General features: G+C 49.1%; 7 protein-coding genes across 7 annotated transcripts; 4 read left to right on the top strand and 3 right to left on the bottom strand.

The window, feature by feature from the left end:
• The first annotated feature begins 32 nt into the window (after positions 1-32).
• Positions 33-813, top strand: BJY04DRAFT_132961 (DASH complex subunit DAD2). Its single transcript, XM_073708519.1, has 3 exons — positions 33-438; positions 516-575; positions 636-813. The coding sequence occupies exons 1-3, from the start codon at positions 204-206 to the stop codon at positions 773-775; spliced, it is 435 nt and encodes a 144-aa protein (XP_073567055.1). The 5' UTR covers positions 33-203; the 3' UTR covers positions 776-813.
• Positions 814-4,083: 3,270 nt separating this feature from the next.
• Positions 4,084-4,863, top strand: BJY04DRAFT_132934 (uncharacterized protein). The gene has a single exon (XM_073708518.1). It carries the CDS (start codon positions 4,270-4,272, stop codon positions 4,675-4,677), a length of 408 nt encoding a protein of 135 aa, XP_073567054.1. The 5' UTR covers positions 4,084-4,269; the 3' UTR covers positions 4,678-4,863.
• A 434-nt stretch (positions 4,864-5,297) lies between these two features.
• On the bottom strand, positions 5,298-7,383 carry BJY04DRAFT_230878 (cytochrome P450). The gene is made up of 4 exons (XM_073719378.1): positions 6,832-7,383; positions 5,997-6,754; positions 5,816-5,934; positions 5,298-5,743 (listed from the first exon to the last, which is right to left on the bottom strand). Exons 1-4 carry the CDS (start codon positions 7,198-7,200, stop codon positions 5,436-5,438), a joined length of 1,554 nt encoding a protein of 517 aa, XP_073567053.1. The 5' UTR covers positions 7,201-7,383; the 3' UTR covers positions 5,298-5,435.
• Positions 7,384-9,528: 2,145 nt separating this feature from the next.
• Positions 9,529-11,813, top strand: BJY04DRAFT_210147 (glycerol-3-phosphate dehydrogenase GUT2; the record flags this gene model as incomplete). Its single annotated transcript, XM_073714212.1, has 4 exons — positions 9,529-9,971; positions 10,042-10,301; positions 10,366-11,694; positions 11,749-11,813. The coding sequence occupies 4 exons, from the start codon at positions 9,529-9,531 to the stop codon at positions 11,811-11,813; spliced, it is 2,097 nt and encodes a 698-aa protein (XP_073567052.1).
• Positions 11,814-12,362: 549 nt separating this feature from the next.
• BJY04DRAFT_198864 (uncharacterized protein) lies at positions 12,363-14,017 on the bottom strand. The gene has a single exon (XM_073712674.1). It carries the CDS (start codon positions 13,300-13,302, stop codon positions 13,000-13,002), a length of 303 nt encoding a protein of 100 aa, XP_073567051.1. The 5' UTR covers positions 13,303-14,017; the 3' UTR covers positions 12,363-12,999.
• Positions 14,018-14,213: 196 nt separating this feature from the next.
• Positions 14,214-14,815, bottom strand: BJY04DRAFT_198863 (uncharacterized protein). The gene has a single exon (XM_073712673.1). The coding sequence runs from the start codon at positions 14,759-14,761 to the stop codon at positions 14,447-14,449; it is 315 nt and encodes a 104-aa protein (XP_073567050.1). The 5' UTR covers positions 14,762-14,815; the 3' UTR covers positions 14,214-14,446.
• A 668-nt stretch (positions 14,816-15,483) lies between these two features.
• BJY04DRAFT_132729 (putative Golgi matrix protein) lies at positions 15,484-16,796 on the top strand. The gene is made up of 4 exons (XM_073708516.1): positions 15,484-15,596; positions 15,680-15,783; positions 15,838-16,224; positions 16,275-16,796. Exons 1-4 carry the CDS (start codon positions 15,587-15,589, stop codon positions 16,719-16,721), a joined length of 948 nt encoding a protein of 315 aa, XP_073567049.1. The 5' UTR covers positions 15,484-15,586; the 3' UTR covers positions 16,722-16,796.
• The last annotated feature ends 195 nt before the right edge of the window (positions 16,797-16,991 follow it).

Below are 16,991 nucleotides of genomic sequence, written 5' to 3'. Positions count from 1 at the left end.
GACGAAGTAACTACGTATGGGCGGAAGCATTTGCCTTTCGTGGAGCTCGGGGTTGTTGATGATTGTCCCAATTAGGAATAGCACGGGTATCCTTTTGTTTTGGCAAGTGCGGGCGCCGGGCGGTCGTCCCTCATCATGCACCTGACCATCTGACACATCCTGACGCCGCGCCCACCGACCTGAGCATCGAGATTTGAGCCACCATGACATACGCACCCCGCCCTAACCCCATGCTACCTCCAGGCTCAGCAGCAGCCTCCTTACGGCAGCCAAGTAATGTAATATCGCAACAGCAGTCATTTGCGTTGACGGCCCGCATCGCGTCAAAAAAGGCCGAACTAGAGAATTTGGTTCAGCTTCGCGACATGAGCAATACGCTTGCGGGGCAGATGGAGGCTCTCCAAGCCAAACTTGAAACACTCAAAGACGGTACAGAATGTCGGTCTTGGTTCTTTTCTATGCGAACTTTTCGTGTTCCGTGTCATCACTGACTAGTGTACCTCGGGTATCTACAGCCATTGCTTGTGTACTCGCTAATTGGGACAATGTTTTGCGGGCGATAACGATGGCCTCGAGTACGTTTCGATTTCCGCGTATTGACACATATATGCCCACTGACCAAGCAATTGCTATAGCCCAGATGACCGCACTGAAGGGGATCGCTGAGAATGGAACGGGCGACGATGCAAAGAACAGGGCCCCTTCCAGCTTACCTTTACCAGCGACGTTGGTCCGGATTCCTGAAACCCAACAAGACAAAACAAGCGAACGTTGAACATCTCTTCAATCCCATATTTCATTGCATACCCCCGGCTCGCAAGGAAAAAAGTGTTGGCCAAACGAAACTCGGTCACCGGTGACTAAGACCCCGCTGAGCGAACTCGTCGGGCAACATTACTAAGGGTAGGCGGCCAACCGTGCCTCTTAAGAACTCTCCCTTAAATCGACCACGCGGTGTCTCACAAGTCTGTGGCCTTTGCTCGAGGTCGACAGCAGTGCCAGGCTCAACACTTACTATCATAGCGGAGACGGCACACACCCAGGTCCGGACTTTGCCATTGTGCAATCAGGCCCACGAACACAATATTTGAAAGTGCCTCGCACTTTAGGGGCTGTTTCTCGCAAGTCAACATGGCTTCTCACCCTTGCTACCTTTACGCCCTTGAGAGCACCCGAAATTGAATTTCACTTTACTGTAGATGACCAGTTTGTCGGAATTGATTCAGCTAGAGAGAATAGGTATTGGCTAAACTCGTCCGAGCACGAATCTTCACTTGAACAAGGGCTTGAACTATATGTAGGTAGTCAAGCATGGACATTAATTTGCCACATCCTGAGGTTACCATAACCTTGACTTGTGATAATACACTCACCAGATGGTTGGTTCTCTTTGCCGCAAACCAGGACCATCGTTGGACGTATTCTAAGATAAAGTCAAGGTGGCCTAAGATAATTCATCATTGACACTACAGTAGTAGCATTAGACAGGTATGAGATCGCAGGCCTGATTTGCAGGGTTTGCCATACTACAACAGTCGAGAGCACTTTGCCCGTGCTTGAACAACCGAGCAATGGCATGCTCGGATTTCTGTGGACTGCTCGTAACTAATACCCAGAGTTCCACGTTACTTTAGTAGGGTACTGAGATTGTGATGGAGTAGCTGTACGAAGTTGGCTAGTACTTTCGAGATGAATGCTTCTACCCAACAGTAGGTCTGTTTAGTAGAACTGCGAGTTTGTCTCCATCCAGTGACATCCCGGAAGATGGAATGCAACGTCAAGGTCAAGACTAAGTTGGTGGTTTATCAGACTTATCAGCCAATCGACGCGGGGGAAACTAGTTGCCGCCGGAGATCGAGGGGCAGGAACCTAGTAAGTTACTAGGTTTCCCATTCTTAGCCAATACTACTATTATTCTGGATACTGTGGAGAATAGAGTAGTAGGGAACTAATACGTATGTAGGTCGCTAGGAGGGCGGGCCAGCCTTGTCTAACTCGTGGTATGCGTGCCGGAGCTGTTGAAGGCTATTGAGATAAGAACTGCATATTAGGGTAGGTATTCCTGGGCTTTAACTCTAGATGTATTATCAGCAAGCCAATGTTTGATTTTAGACTTTAGGACCTAGACGGATGCTTGACTCGAATTATCAAGCAGCAATAACAATGAGGAAGTGGGCAGCCAGCTAACTGAGCATCATTCGACCTGCAATGAGGATAAATCGAGAGAAGAAACTCCCCCGTTGTCTCAGCTGCTCCTTCCAAGATCAAGAGTTACTACCTAGGTTCGACTGGATTCATCGGAGCCCGCGTGCGATGGATATTTGCTGTAGCTAGAGCCTTCAAGAGGTCATCAAATTGCACCCTCGATGAAGTCTTGTCCCGAAGGTGTTATCCCTTTCTTCCCCCAGAGTTTGTGATCAGCTTCTTTGCTTTTTTCGCAACCCCCTGCCCCCTTTTTTCTTTCCCAATTTCCCAGGTGCAGCGCCCGAGCCACGACGATGATTTTCCACTCAGCTTTCCCCACAATCCAACGTGGTTCGGCCTGTTCTACGTGCCATGGCCCCTGTATTCCCTTATCTTTCCTTGTAATATCATAATATGTATATCTGGGCGTTTGGCACCATACCACTTTGAGTATGTTCCCAGCCATCGAGAGCGGTTGTCGGCTCGACGCACCAAATTCTGTCTCGAGAGATAGAGTCGGAAGCAACACTAGCACAGATCTGCTGATTTCCTATACGAAGGAATTTCTCTGAGACATCTCTCTTCCAGTCTCTTTCTTTCTCAATAATGGCAACTCAATGATCAAAGCCACACGTTCAGATTGGACCCTGTCCCGACTCCAGCCTGGTCAGTGGTGGATTCTGTTCTACGCTGTTTTGGGATAAGGGGCCGCTGCTGGAACCTGGGCTTGAGCGCACATCACCCGTTCGGCTCATCCCCACACTTCGGGCAGTCCAATTGTCCAATTGTCCAACAGTCCAACTGATCTAGGACTTGAAGAGTGGCTGATGGGGCGGACTGAGGCAATATTAAGTTGACTATAATAATTTTAGCTTTATGGCGATGCCTGTGCTAGCATAACGATTAAGTACGTACCTAGCGTGGCAGGCAGGTTGACGCCGTTGATTGCAGCTGTCGAAGCAACTTACTATTCTCATTCCCATGGACGACGTAACTACCATAGTCTTCCAAGTTCTAAGCCCACCTCAATAATACATACTTGTAAACTGTAGTCCTTAATTATGTTTTTTTATCCAGAATTGACCATTTGCAAATTCAAAACTCCCGTAGGTCTTATCAGGAAGGTCATTTGCCTTCTCTCAAGGTTTGCAGCAGCCTTGGGATGGATGCCCATCAAGACTCAGAGCTTGACAGCCTCTGAGTGGCTGAGAGTCCTTGCTAGCTGCATAAAGAAAAGTTTGAAGTGAGCACGCCATCCCGCAACAGGTCAAGGGCGAGGTCTACCTAGGTACTTACCCCTCTCCCAAACTTGACGCAACTTCACCACTCCGTGGCTCTGTCTCGTCTCCTTTTCCCTAAGGCCCAAGGGTACCTTCAGGATCAGTAACTAGTGCAGGCAAGAGACTAGAGAAGATGCGTCGTAGTACAAGTGTCCAAGCATCATGCAATAGCACTAAGCGGTCCCCACTCTCATCCCCATAACACCTTGAAGGTCAGCTTCCCCCAAGGTTGAAATAATATCTCTCCCATCTTCAAAACTATATGATCATCGCTCGCACCTGTGCACTGCTCGCTCAATTCGCGCCCTCCTCCACTGTGACAACCCTCTTTCCTTCGTTCTTCTTGCTTCGTATCTTCTTTCTCTCCTCTCGCAGGTGTCTTAAAGACAGAGAACCTTTCAGCTTGGCTTCGACATTGTGGCCGTGCCGCTGACGAGGAATGAGCCTAGATTTGCTTACTATGAGGTGACTGCAGTGCCTTTTCACGGACTTCCATTGCCTCTACCTTTGACCACACATCTTCCATTGATTGTGTAGTACTCTTCTATCCTCCTGACCTATAAAATTTTTGACTGTCTACCCTGATATAATATTTATTCCCTGCTCTTGCTCCTCTATCGACAATATCGGCTTTTGGACCTTGGCCTGGACTTTTCTGTTACTGCTCTCTCGCTACGTGCTGTCTAAGACACTCCGTTGTATCAGTTGCGCGCTCTGCCATATCAGCGAATTTCAAGGATTGACGAGTGCCATTCAACACAATCCGAGTAAATTCGTCTGCACCCGGGGTACACCATTTCTCAAAATGACTTCTGAATGGTCTCTGGACTTCTGCCTGTCCTGTGACCGACAGACATTGGGAGGCCCATACTGCTCCCAATCTTGCAGGCTGGCTGAACTCGATGTTTCACGCGTCGCTGCCTCATCCCATGAACAAGAATCACGAGCAACCCCGGAGAAAGAGCCCATTCTGATCAGGCGTGGTACGACAACCAATTCAAATACAAGCACCGCTCAAGCAACTTCCTGGAACTCATATCGATCTCATTACCAAGGAACTTTGTCGCCATCATCCTCGCAAACATCTCTATCTTCTCTTCGAAGTAACTCTTCCCAAGGCTCCCAGATATCGACGCAATCGCAGACCGAGTTGCGTGACTATGCGAGCTGTTTTGACCACGTGCGCGACCTCAAAAGACGATTAACGTCGTGATAGCTCACGCGTGACATGTCAAGAAAGCCGCCCCCCCACCGAAGACGACTCTCGAACCACATCGTACCGAGCTCACTCTCAGCTATATATCCTTCTGCTCAACTTCCAGTGTCCGAATCCCATCAGACACATCGCGATATACCAATTGTTCGGATTCAAATTTTTCTCATCACCCATGATGCTACATACAACGCCCACATCACGTCGTACAACTCATATCGAGTCTGATGACATTACACTGAAATGATCATGTCAGAAAGTATTTTACAATTGATCTGGGAGGAAACCTAATACGGCTGCCAGCAGGACAGATATGGGCCTATGCATTACCGGCGATCTCTACTTTTGCATATATTTTCAGGGACAGCTTTTTACCACTCTACAACGTGGAACTGCTTCTGGCACCCGGGAGGGATGGCCCGGGGGATAATGTTCCATAGATAGTTCAGAGCGTAATGTAGAATAACAATAACAACATCACTGCCATGACAAATTTGCGTCGTCTCAAGCGTAGCTTCAAGTCTATGGAACTGTAATTCTTGGATCATGAGTGTTTGAGACAACTCGCAATCCCTACAGAGAAAATCATTAAGCTAAATGCTATCGATATGCCCTTGCTGATCGTGTATATCTCCAGAGCCTAGGTCAGATCGCTGTGACTCAATCGCTCAAGCATATCACGGCTCCATATGTTAAGTTTCCAACAAATGGACCGTTAGAACAGGGGATCTCTCCTTGAGAGTTAAAGTTAAACCCACTCAACTCAGAATCTTAACAAGCACCCTTTCATTCTTAGGAACAAATCTGACCTTGTACTTCTTAGGAATCGCTACCAGACTCGTGGGGTCCGAGTTCCCTTTCACAGGATGCCACTCAGATTTTTCGCCAGATGGCTCGATGCGAAAGGCGTTCAGTGTACGAATGAAGACAAGGTACAACTCGCGATTGGCAAGGAGCGAGCCTGCGCACATGCGGTAGCCCATACCGTAGGTGAACATCGGGGCATCGGGTTGCTCGAACCAGCGTTCAGGCCTGAATTCTTCCGGATCACTCCAAACTTCGGGGTCTGTTATGCTCGCCAAAAAAAAAATCATAAGTGCTGCTATTGTGTATGAGATTACCAGAGGACGGAACTCACCCATATTGCAGGCCCATGAATTGAGGAAGAATACGGTGCCCTTAGGAACAACACTCCCTTCGTAGGTAATATCTCTGATTGATGTACGGGGAAGTGCGAGGCGAAGAACGGTATAGTATCTGGATCATCCATCGTGGTTAATTGATGCGCTCAGAGTGTCACAACTATCTCGGCTACTGACCTGAGAAATTCCCTGACAAGAGCAACAATGTAGGCGCACTTTTGATCATCGGCGGCATCACATAACGGCTGGTCTTCGCTGTACATTTCTTTAATAGCTTTGGCTGCTTTCTCCTGAATGTCTGGGCGCTGGGCAAGGAGGTTGATACTCCAGGCGACAAGGGTGGTGACGGTATCCAGCCCGCCAGATAGCATGGTCAGGCTGATGGAGGTGAGCTCCTCGGAGTTCAACTTGGCTTCTTTGTCGAGAATGACGTTGGCTTGGATGCAGGAATTGTGAGTGCCTTTCTCCATGCGATCGTCGAGGTCTCGATTTAGTGCATTGAGGTACTTGTCACGCCGGCTTCGCATCTCTTTTGCCTTCAGAGATTTCCCGCTGAACGGGTTCAGACGGAGCAGGGGGATATAGTCCTGTAGGTTACCGGTGGTGCTTCGGAATTTGCTGATCTCCTCTTCAACCTCGGTGATTTCGTCGAAAAGCTCCTCCTCTTGAGATGCGACGCGCACCCCCCAGTTAAGGGTCAGGGCAAGACTCAGGCTCAGGCGTTGGATCATGGCCATTGGATCGACCGGCGTATTCCCACCATTCCCATATTTGAAAAGTTCCGTCACGAATGCTTTAGACTCAACGTCTAGAGAAGACACATACGAGTCGACCGAAGGGCGGTTGAGGGCGGATGCTGCGCCCTTTCTACGTCTCTTTAGCGATTCGCTATAAGGGGAGGTACCGATCGTCGTGCCGGCTGTATTTGAAACGATCTGGGACGCACCGTGAGCGTTAGTTCTGGTCGGACTTGAGCCCGGCCAGTAGGAAGCTGGGTGGTTTTGATACTCACTTTATGGAAGGTGTAGAACTCAGGCCGGGAGCTTAGGGCTTGAGCATTGTGACCAAATAAAACCTTTGCGGCGGCCGCAGAGTTTATCACCAGGACAGGAATGTTCCCTAGTTGGATCTGATAGACAGGTCCATATGTCTTTGACCAGGTTCGATATTGTTCGGCCGCATTTGCTCGGATTTGCGCAAGATTGCCGATTAAAGGAAGTCCACGAGGGCCCTTAAAGCCAGGAATGCGAGCCGAAGCCCGGACAAATTCGTTGATTATAATATAGCCGATGGGAACAATGAGCACAACGAGAGCTAGCGCTTGCGCGGGATGTTCGAGAGCCTTGTTGTTTATGAGAGACAGCGCTCTTGCGATGGCCATGATGCTGTGTAGATACTTTCCGTCGGTTTTATGTCTGTGGGAAATGATTCTGTACTTTCATGATAGCAGCGTACTCCCTTTGAAGACGTTATTAATATAGTTCATTTATTTATATGGATGCCACCCCTCATACAAGAGTAAACGACTCCGCAAAGGCCCGCTTCAAGAGGAAATTTTCCGTCTCACAGAGTTGAAATATTGTCCGCCAGGGTAGCCGAGCTCTATCCCGGGCATCTACGGCTAGGGAAAAGCTGGGGTAACTCGGTCAACTTGTCAAGAGGACTACCCAAAATATGCGAGGATTATGACTCGCTAGAGCGACGGTCACGGACGCCCTCTGCCTGTCAAGGGCAGCCAAGGATTCCGCACCCGGAACAATTCCGCTCAACCTTGAATTCCATGATGCACAGCCGGCCTCCACGGTACATGTCTCGCTATAGCTCTGAACAATGTGTTTCGGGTACTCTTTAAACATGATCACAATGCTCCGTTACGATCTAGGTTCATCACACTGCACAGTGCATTAGGATTCAACATGGAACACTCGCAGAGACACGTTCAAACAAGGGCTTCACCTCAAGCAGTCAACGACGAGTTTGTTGGTAAGCCATCTGACACATCAGCGGCCTTCCCCATATAGCTGCGAAGCGAGTCAAGAGAGTGAGCGGCATGTCTGAAGAAGTGTCGAATCAAGCGGCGATCCATGGTCGTGATAACAGTGCTGACCAGGGTGGTGGAGAGTACCCAACGAACGCCTGGATATACGAGTTGAGCTGACCTGGTGTAGCAATGCTGCAATGCCCTCTTGCTGGTCGTTACCTAGAGTAATGGACGATTTCTGTTTAGTAGGGGCAAGAGTCAATGGCCTCTTGATCAGTGTGAGCAAGCTATACTGTGAGAAAACTTTGTTGTGGCTCGTGACATAAGCGCTTGAGTCTTGAAGCAGAACTCGACATGCCACACGGTATCGAGACGACAAGAGTCATGATATTAATATAAATAGCGAGCAGAATGTTCGTTAGCGCCGTTCTGAGCACGATCGAAATGAGGTAGGGAAGACCGCAGGTGAGTATACAGATTACAGAATGATACATTATTGGGAGAAAGGCTCATTATTACTGGATGTCATTTTTTGATGATTTTCCAGAATTCCAGTAAGGCCTTGCTTGGAATAGTCAGTTCATAATAGGTACTCCGTATAAGTTATAACATCATAGTAGCTTCCAAGATTATAGTCAGTGGGTCAGGGACCCAATAATTCAGGTCCGGCTGCAGCATGCAGATTCCAGATTCCAGCAGCTTCAAAACCGATTGCACTATTAACTACTCTTGTTATTTGAGATCATCTGCAATGACCGACAGGCTGAGGGTAGGCTGGCCTCGAACACCCATGGAAGGGGGGAGGAGGTGGAATTTGTCTCTCGAGTCTCGACAGACCTGCCGTTTTCAAACGAGCTGCCGAGGTCACGAGGATGACCTATCCTGTAGGAGATTGATCGTCTGGGCTATTCTTGATACGTATGGTGCCTGGACTCCTGGACTCTGAAGTTTTTGGATTCTGGATTCTGGATTCTCGAGCAAAAATCCTTTGTAGGTCACATGGATCCAGGGAAGCTCAAGGCCGGGCCACGTTGGGCCGGCCGTCAAGACTCGCGACTGGTCTTCGTCTGTTCGTCCGCAACCCCGTGTCTGCCGATGAAGTGATTGGTGGGAGAATCTGGATTTACGCCGCGAAGCCGTCATCGCTCCACTCTGAAATGTGCTCCAATACCTGGAGCTCTTTGGATCGGCTGCAACTTGGCAGTCTGAAAGGGTCAACCGGACTCTGTTCTTCGGGGAAACGTCATGACGCAGTATAAGAGAATGGAAGGTTACCCGGCCTTATCCTCTCCCACCATATGATGGTCCTCGTCATTAGCTGTCTACTTCCTCATATTATTCTCCCGTGAATCCTTCACCCATATTCTCACTACCATCTTATCCTCCTCACTCTACCCTCGCCCTGGTTTGGCGTACCTGCAGCGATTTGCTTGTCCCCCCTCTTACTAGGTATGCGCATTCTCGCCAATTGCTTGTCTTTACTCGGTTCGCTGTATCCCGTTGGAATTCGAATCCTTTTCTCGACTAACTAGTTATTTTAGAAGTCCTCTACCCGCATACCAGATATACTGCGCACGCAAATCCTCCCTTGAAATATTGCGGTCTTCCTTATCCCCCGCACCCCCAATTCCACTGCGCCGTCTGTTTTCTCGCTTCAGCGATAGACCAACGCCCGCGTGCGCCCGAACACGTTTGATTTGCAGGCCTCCTTCAAGGACACATTCTACAATGGCTTCCCGTAATTCTCGCAGGATTCTGCGACCGCTCCTGTATACCTCTGCAGCAGTCACTGCTGTAGGTGCAGGCGCCCTCTACTTCTCATATCGCCCGCGAAACATTCCGGGTCTGGAAGCTCCTGCCGTTCCACCTCCAGGTTACCACGAGGGAAAACTTGTACCACCAAGTTTTCCCAAAATCAAATCGCGTTTGGAACAGATTCAACAGCTCAAGCGGAGTGCCTCGGGGGATGACTCGGAAGTGTATGACCTTCTTGTGATTGGTGGAGGTGCTACAGGCTCGGGAATAGCACTCGATGCAGCAACGCGGGGTTTGAAGGTAGCTGTGGTTGAAAGGGACGATTTCAGTGCTGGAACAAGCAGTAAGAGTACCAAGCTCGTGCACGGTGGTGTACGTTACTTGGAAAAGGCTGTTTGGGAGTTGGACTACAACCAGTCAGTTCGCCCATTTGTCGTGCTCCAGACCAAAAACATTTCGTAACTGACATGTTCAATTTGTCTTCAGGTATAAATTGGTGAAAGAGGCTCTGCGGGAGCGCAAGTATTTCTTGAACACCGCTCCCCATCTCTCCAGTTGGCTCCCGATCATGGTTCCGGTACAGAAATGGTGGCAGGCTCCTTACTTCTGGGCCGGTACTAAGGCTTACGATTGGTTAGCCGGCTCCGAGGGTATTGAGAGCTCCTACTTCCTCACCAAGAGTAAGGCCATTGAGGCTTTCCCGATGCTAAAAAAGGATAACCTTTTCGGCGCCATGGTGTACTACGGTATGTTGTTTCTCCCTTCGGCAAGATCGCGGGTGTCGTGGGTAATATACTAATACGTGTGTAGATGGTGCCCACAATGACTCCCGGATGAACGTTTCCCTCGCAATGACCGCTGCCTTGTACGGTAGCACTGTCGTTAACCACATGGAGGTCACTGGGCTTACAAAAGACGCGACAGGAAGGCTTAACGGCGCCCGCTTGAAGGATATTATCCCTGGAAAGGATGGTCAAGAGGCAGAGGAGATTCCCATCAGAGCTAGGGGCATCATCAACGCTACCGGGCCTTTCACGGATTCGATCCGAAAGATGGATGAGCCCGACGTAAAGGAGATTGTGGCACCTAGCTCTGGTGTTCACATTATCTTACCAGGCTACTACAGCCCGTCTAACATGGGTCTTATCGACCCTTCCACGTCTGATGGTCGTGTCATCTTCTTCCTTCCTTGGCAGGGAAACACGATCGCCGGTACCACCGATGCTCCCACGGATATCACGCCCCAACCCCAGCCCTCTGAAAAGGATATTAACTGGATTCTATCGGAGATCAGAGGGTACTTTTCCCCTGACATTAAGGTTGAGCGATCGGATGTGCTTGCTGCCTGGGCAGGTATCAGGCCCCTCGTGCGTGACCCTAAAGTGACGAGCTCACAGGCTCTTGTTCGCAACCATCTGATCTCTGTTTCCTCTTCGGGTCTGTTGACATGCGCCGGAGGCAAGTGGACAACTTACCGCCAGATGGCTGAAGAAGCCGTTGACGAGGCTATCAAAGAATTCAAGCTCAAGCCCCGTGAGATGCATAATGTCGTGGACATCAGTGGTGTAGGCGGTCGCGGGTTGGTTGCAGACCATGCCACCCTTGATGGCTCTTGCCAGACCCATCAGGTCCGGCTAATTGGAGCTCATGGTTGGTCCAAGACTCTTTTCATCAACCTCATTCAACACTACGGCCTCGAGACCGACGTTGCCCAGCATTTGACCACATCGTACGGAGACCGTGCGTGGCAAGTTGCTGCATTGTCTGCCCCAACAGAGACACGCTTCCCCGTCCGCGGTCAGCGCATCTCGGCTCTCTATCCCTTTGTCGATGGTGAGATTCGCTTCGCTGTCCGCCACGAATACGCACAGACCGCAGTTGACGTTATCGCACGGAGAACTCGCTTGGCTTTCCTGAACGCCCAAGCCGCCCTTGAGGCCCTTCCTACAGTGATCGACCTGATGGGCGAAGAACTCAACTGGGACAAGGGTAGGAAGGATGTTGAGTGGTGCGAAAGTGTTCAGTACCTTTCATCCATGGGCCTGGCTCCCAGCCTTCTCAATGTCACTCGCGACGAAGTTGAAGGAGGCAAGATCAAGGAACTACTTGGTGGCCAACGAGGCGCATTTACAAGAACCGGTGAGAACTGACCCTGAGTGTGATGGAATTCACATATGCTAACTTCCCTGACAGAGCCGGCTGCAGACGTGTCTACCCAAAACCCAGTGATGGCCAGCGAGGCCGGAGCCAACAAATAGACACTTGACGATTTCTAAAAACCTTTCGATATAGATAATAGAAATTGTAAATTAATCCTGGGAGTCTTCTGTTCACGCAGCGACGTGAAATACATTAGTAATGTCTGATTGGTGGACATGAAAAAAAAGCCCCGGCTTAATAACATGGCTTTGACTGAACCCGGGCCGAGCGACGCTCAGCCAAATACTCCGTGTTAAGTACGGAGTAGCATATAAGAAATGTTGCTACTTGGAGAGATTACAACTTAGAGTCTCAATGAGCACTCAGCTACAACGAAAGTTCACAGCAATACGTCGAGAACGTAGTGATGCACCCGCTGCACATATCACGGAGCTCTCTTTAGGAGGTAACTGCCAGTCTGACTTGGCCTTGGTCTAGAGCTATGACGTCTTGAGCTCACATCAGGTGCCGCTGCCATCCACCCTGCGGCAAAGCCGCAAAGTTATACCTGGGTACTAGCGGTAGTGTCAGATGATACTCGACGCCTGTCAAGCAGGGGATATCCAATTTACTACTGTTTATTATTTTTGGAACTTCCGTAAGTTATATATTTGTTTGATAGCCTGATAATAGGTGGTCAAGAGGCATAATATAGTAGCTTGTCAAATAAGTCACCTGAAGGGAGAAATTGTGAGAGCACCTACTAAAAAAAGGTCGAGTAGGCTAGATAACAAAAACAGATAGGAAAAGCACTAAATTATTAACACAGATTGAGCCTCCCTCGAAAATGAGGTGTAATAGATATAAATAGAAGAGACTTTTCGAGGAGGCCAAGAAGAGAAAGGAGCAGAAAGAGAATCCCAAACTCCACGCCCATACATTAAGAATTCCGCTGATTTGTAAAGACGCCCAAGAGATCCCGGCCAAATTGAGAATGGGACTGAACGCCTTCATGTCCGAAATAGAAATCTGATAATTCCGTGGAAAAGCGGCTGGGAATCAATCGGAGGTAATTAGTCGGCGACTACCAGAGTCTGTCCCGTCCCGATGATATAAGCACATGTTCTGCGGTAACAGTTGTGTTTTCTCGACGCCCAAGTAGCTCGCGGTAGATCCAGCGACTTCGGATTTAGTGCCATCGGGCGCATTCTTCGAATCGATTGCAAACCGTCCGCATGGGGGCGAGAGCGGCGTGGGTAAAAGGGTCTTGCTAGTATCAATGGTCATGGATTGTGGTAGCCGTGACTATGATTTGGAGCCCGATGGCCCTTCCGAATAGTTGTCCCAAAACCGAGCAACTGCTTTTCGGACAGTTTCTTTATGTTTTGTATTCTTCTCGTAATGTTGTCGGTAGTAGTTGAAGAGTGCAAACTCATGCCGGTTGAGCAAATAATTCGGATTTCCTTCGACCTTCCGCCATAATGTGTCGCGCGCCGTGGCTAGAATCTCTCCATCTCGACCTTCAAGAGCCGCCTTATCGCCATTTCTAGCGGCATTCAACGCCCTCATATAGACGGGTTCATCATCGGATGACGTTGGGTTGGCCATTTAAACTAGGATATAGTATTTCTGCGATAATTGGACAGTACTGCCGTTAGATCGTAGCACGGCGTGATTGGTGGAGGGAGGTAAGAAGAAAGCAATCCAAGGTTTCTGAAGTCAGAATAAGGAGTTGAAAGAGAAAGAAAAGAAGGGAACAGGAAGAAGAAGAAGAAGAAGAAGAGTAATCGATGAGAAATTCTGGTGGGCATGGTTCTTTGCAGGCCCCGGACCTTGCCAAATTAATACACTTGAGGTGGAGCAGGGGTGGTGTGGGCAAGGTCGTGGATCGAGTCCTTTCGTTACAGGAACACAGCGGTATGAGAGAGAGAAAAAAGAAATCCAAGGCGATCTGCTGAGGTCTAGGAAGCTTTTTCAAAATTTTCTTCCTGCTTTCTGCTTCCTGCTTCAAGATGGGTCCACATGTGAAATATGTCGCTAGATCATGCAAAATGCAGGTGTTGGTACCAGACGAGGGACGACGAGGTAGACAGCCGGAATACCGACAGTTTAGACCGTTGTAAAAAAGGGAGAATCCTCGGGAAATAACAGGAGCAAACGTCCTGTTCCTTCCTCCAGAATGGCAGCACCTGAGCCGCTGTGAATGGCCATGTGGCAGGTGGGGTTTCGTACGGGCTCACCCGCTGGGGCAGCGCCTCGTAAGGTCCTTAATAAGGGCAAGTAACATCCTTGGCGTAACGGTTTTGCGTGTGTTTTGGGAAAGGCTCAGATCGAAAACGGGCGTTTGAGCCTGTGAGGCGGACTAGGGTTGGTCGAACTTGTCCCGCTGGGCTTAGTGAAACTAGGAGACGGCTTGTCGAGGACTGGCGCGGACTCGTGGTCTGACCAGTCTGTCTTGTGATTGATTATTGACTGGCATAGAGATATTATGATTTTTACTATTGCCGTAAATGCACAGAAAAGCAGGATGGTACTACCACACACACTTTCAATGCAGCTTAACCAGCGCTAATGTTTGATTGCTTTCCTTAAAAAAAAATGAAAAAGAGAACGCGATACTGCGGTCGCTTCCCAGGTCTTGACATTTTTACGTTTGCGTTTGTAAACGGGCCCTGATCGGAAAGAGGGGGAGGCCAAAGGATCAGGAATCGGTTAGAGAAAGTATAAAAAAGGCAGACAAAGTATGTTTTCCTCAGCTGGTGATGTCTGGAGAAATGACTGGAGCAGACCTCGGGAGGAGGTGAACAAACCCCATCCAGAGCGCTCCGTAAAACAACCGAAGCGCCCAGTTCGCCAACCAATGATTCACCCAAGTGGACCAGCAGCGAGCTCTCTCCATTTCCTCAAAAAGCGCCGTCAGCCAAAATGACTCGCATATTGCAAGGAGCTTTTTGAGCCTATCATGTACTCGCCTAGCTTGATCTAGTGCTGGATTATCTCTATTGGTCCGAGTAGGTAGGAGTGGTGTATCCTCACACCGATTTATGCATAATGAGTAGTGGTGCATGAAGTACCGCTGATTTTGTTATATAACAGCCACCACCAGGGGTCAACCTGGCTCGACGAGGTCAAGGCCCGATACTTGTGCCTCTGCCCAAGTTTAACAGGAATTAAAGCACCTTAGGTCATAATTCGCACAACAATTAGTGTTCTCCTCCATCTACCCAATCGGCGGCGGCCCAGATTAGTCCACTCATATACGCTCGGACGCCGGGGTCAGTGACAGATGCCTCTACGGATTATGTAGTTTTCTCCAGACTCTCAATATCCTGTTCATCTTAGAGATATTGAACAACGCTTGTGCCGTGCTTAGGATCGGCATCAAGACTAGGAGGTGGCATTATTATTACCTACGCTAGCAAGGTGCAGCACTCGGTCAATGCCAGCAACCGTTGCCCTCCAGGAATACTATTAGTATTAGTTTCCTCGTCCGTGACCCTCACAAGCTTCCATTATTCACAGTGCACTCACCGCCATTACCCCCAGCAGTATATCAGCTCGCACGTGCACTGTGAGTATCTCTACCTAGCTTAAAGCAGCGGCAGCCAAAGAAGCAGTCTTGGCTTATCCCAGAAAGGCCTTTTTTGTTAGAACTGGTTCTTGAGCCTAGGGGTAATAAAAAGAGAGAATAACAACATTGGCCTCTCGGTCTATTAATGGCTGTTTATGGGGGACTGGAAAACCCGATACAGTCAGCGGAAGCTCTGGGCAACGGAGAACCCTGCGCTAGTGATGTTGACAGCGATGGGTGCCAGCCCGGTGCTTCCAATGGCTAGATTCCAGGACTTCTCGACAGCCAGAATCACCTGCATACCTGCGAAGAATATAGAAAATGTCCGAAGGTATGTTGCAGTTTTGCATTTTAAACAATAAATTCCTTCCTTTTCACCCCAGTTTATCGCCTAACTAAAGCTTTCCGAATAAGGAGGAAAAACCAAGAACAAGAAGAAGAACAAGCGGCCAGCTCAACTCAGCGTTTCTGACGGGGTTGAGTCGAGAGAAGCAAGCATACAGCCGACAGAACCTGATGTAACAACCACAGAGCTCACACATCTTTCACTCGACGCTAAAGTTAACCGACAGAGCGTGGAGCCCGACGCGACCGAAGACCACAATTTGCAAGGCACCAAAAATGAGAAGGAATCAGATACCAACTCGAGTGACGATGCACATGTTGACAATGAGTCCGATGGATCGAGGGCTAGATCACCTATTTTGGCGGCACTTCGGTCGAAAGACCGCTTCGATGCCCTCGTTAGAGATCGAGATTCGCTCCGCGCCGAAGTGACCGACATGCGAAAATCCCTAGAAGAAATTCAATCGAAACATCACACAGACATGGAAGCTCTACAAGGCAAGCTGGAGAACGCCGAGAGCAAAAAAGAGCACGCAGAATCCCAGTACCGTGGCTTACTCGAAAGAGTGAACACTATCAAGGCGCAGCTGGGCGAACGTCTGAAGGAAGATGCCGTACGTTTTCTGCGCGGCTATGCCCGGATGCATCTACTAATGCTTTGTAGGAGGAGATTGCACAGGCAAGATCACGAATTGAAGACCTGGAGGAACAAAACTTGAGCACGAAACTGGAGTATGAGTCGAGAGTTGCAAGTCTGTCTCAGGAGAATGAGCGAATGTCGAAAGAGCTTTCCGAGTTGCGAGAACGAACGAATCTGTCTCAGCAAAATTGGTCGAGGGAGAAAGATGATCTCTTAGAGCAAGAGTCATATCTCCAGACAGAGTTCAAGGAAGCAAAGGAGGCCATGCACAACTGGGAAATACTCGCCATGGAAGAACGCTCCATCAGAGAAAACCTGGGTGAGAAAGTGATGGACTTGGAGGAGCAAATTTCCAGTCTGAAGGACGCATATGAGAAAGTTTCTGCTGAACGCGTGTCCCAAACAGCTACAGTAGATGGGCTACAGCGAGCTCTACAAGAAATCCAGACTGGTGTGTCTCCTAACAAGTGACTGACAAAGATGTGCTAACGAATCACAGCACGCAAACAGGAACTTCGTGAACTCGTTCAAAGCTCTGATGCACAGCTTGAGGAGTTGAGGCAGACGCTTAACGATGCTAAAATGAAGGCCTCCAGAGCAGAGAAATCTCTACAAGATGTTCAGATTGAGCTTGAGAGAGTCCAGCCGTTTGAGAAAGAGGTTAGAGAAAAGAATCTTCTCATCGGCAAACTTCGACATGAAGCTGTTACCCTGAATGACCACTTGACAAAAGCTCTACGT

Source organism: Aspergillus karnatakaensis (assembly GCF_047715665.1).
Source record: "Aspergillus karnatakaensis strain CBS 102800 unplaced genomic scaffold BJY04scaffold_58, whole genome shotgun sequence".
Taxonomy (NCBI): domain Eukaryota; kingdom Fungi; phylum Ascomycota; class Eurotiomycetes; order Eurotiales; family Aspergillaceae; genus Aspergillus; species Aspergillus karnatakaensis.
The sequence above is the reverse complement of the archived record's forward strand: the minus strand, read 5'-3'. Positions and strand labels throughout refer to the sequence as shown.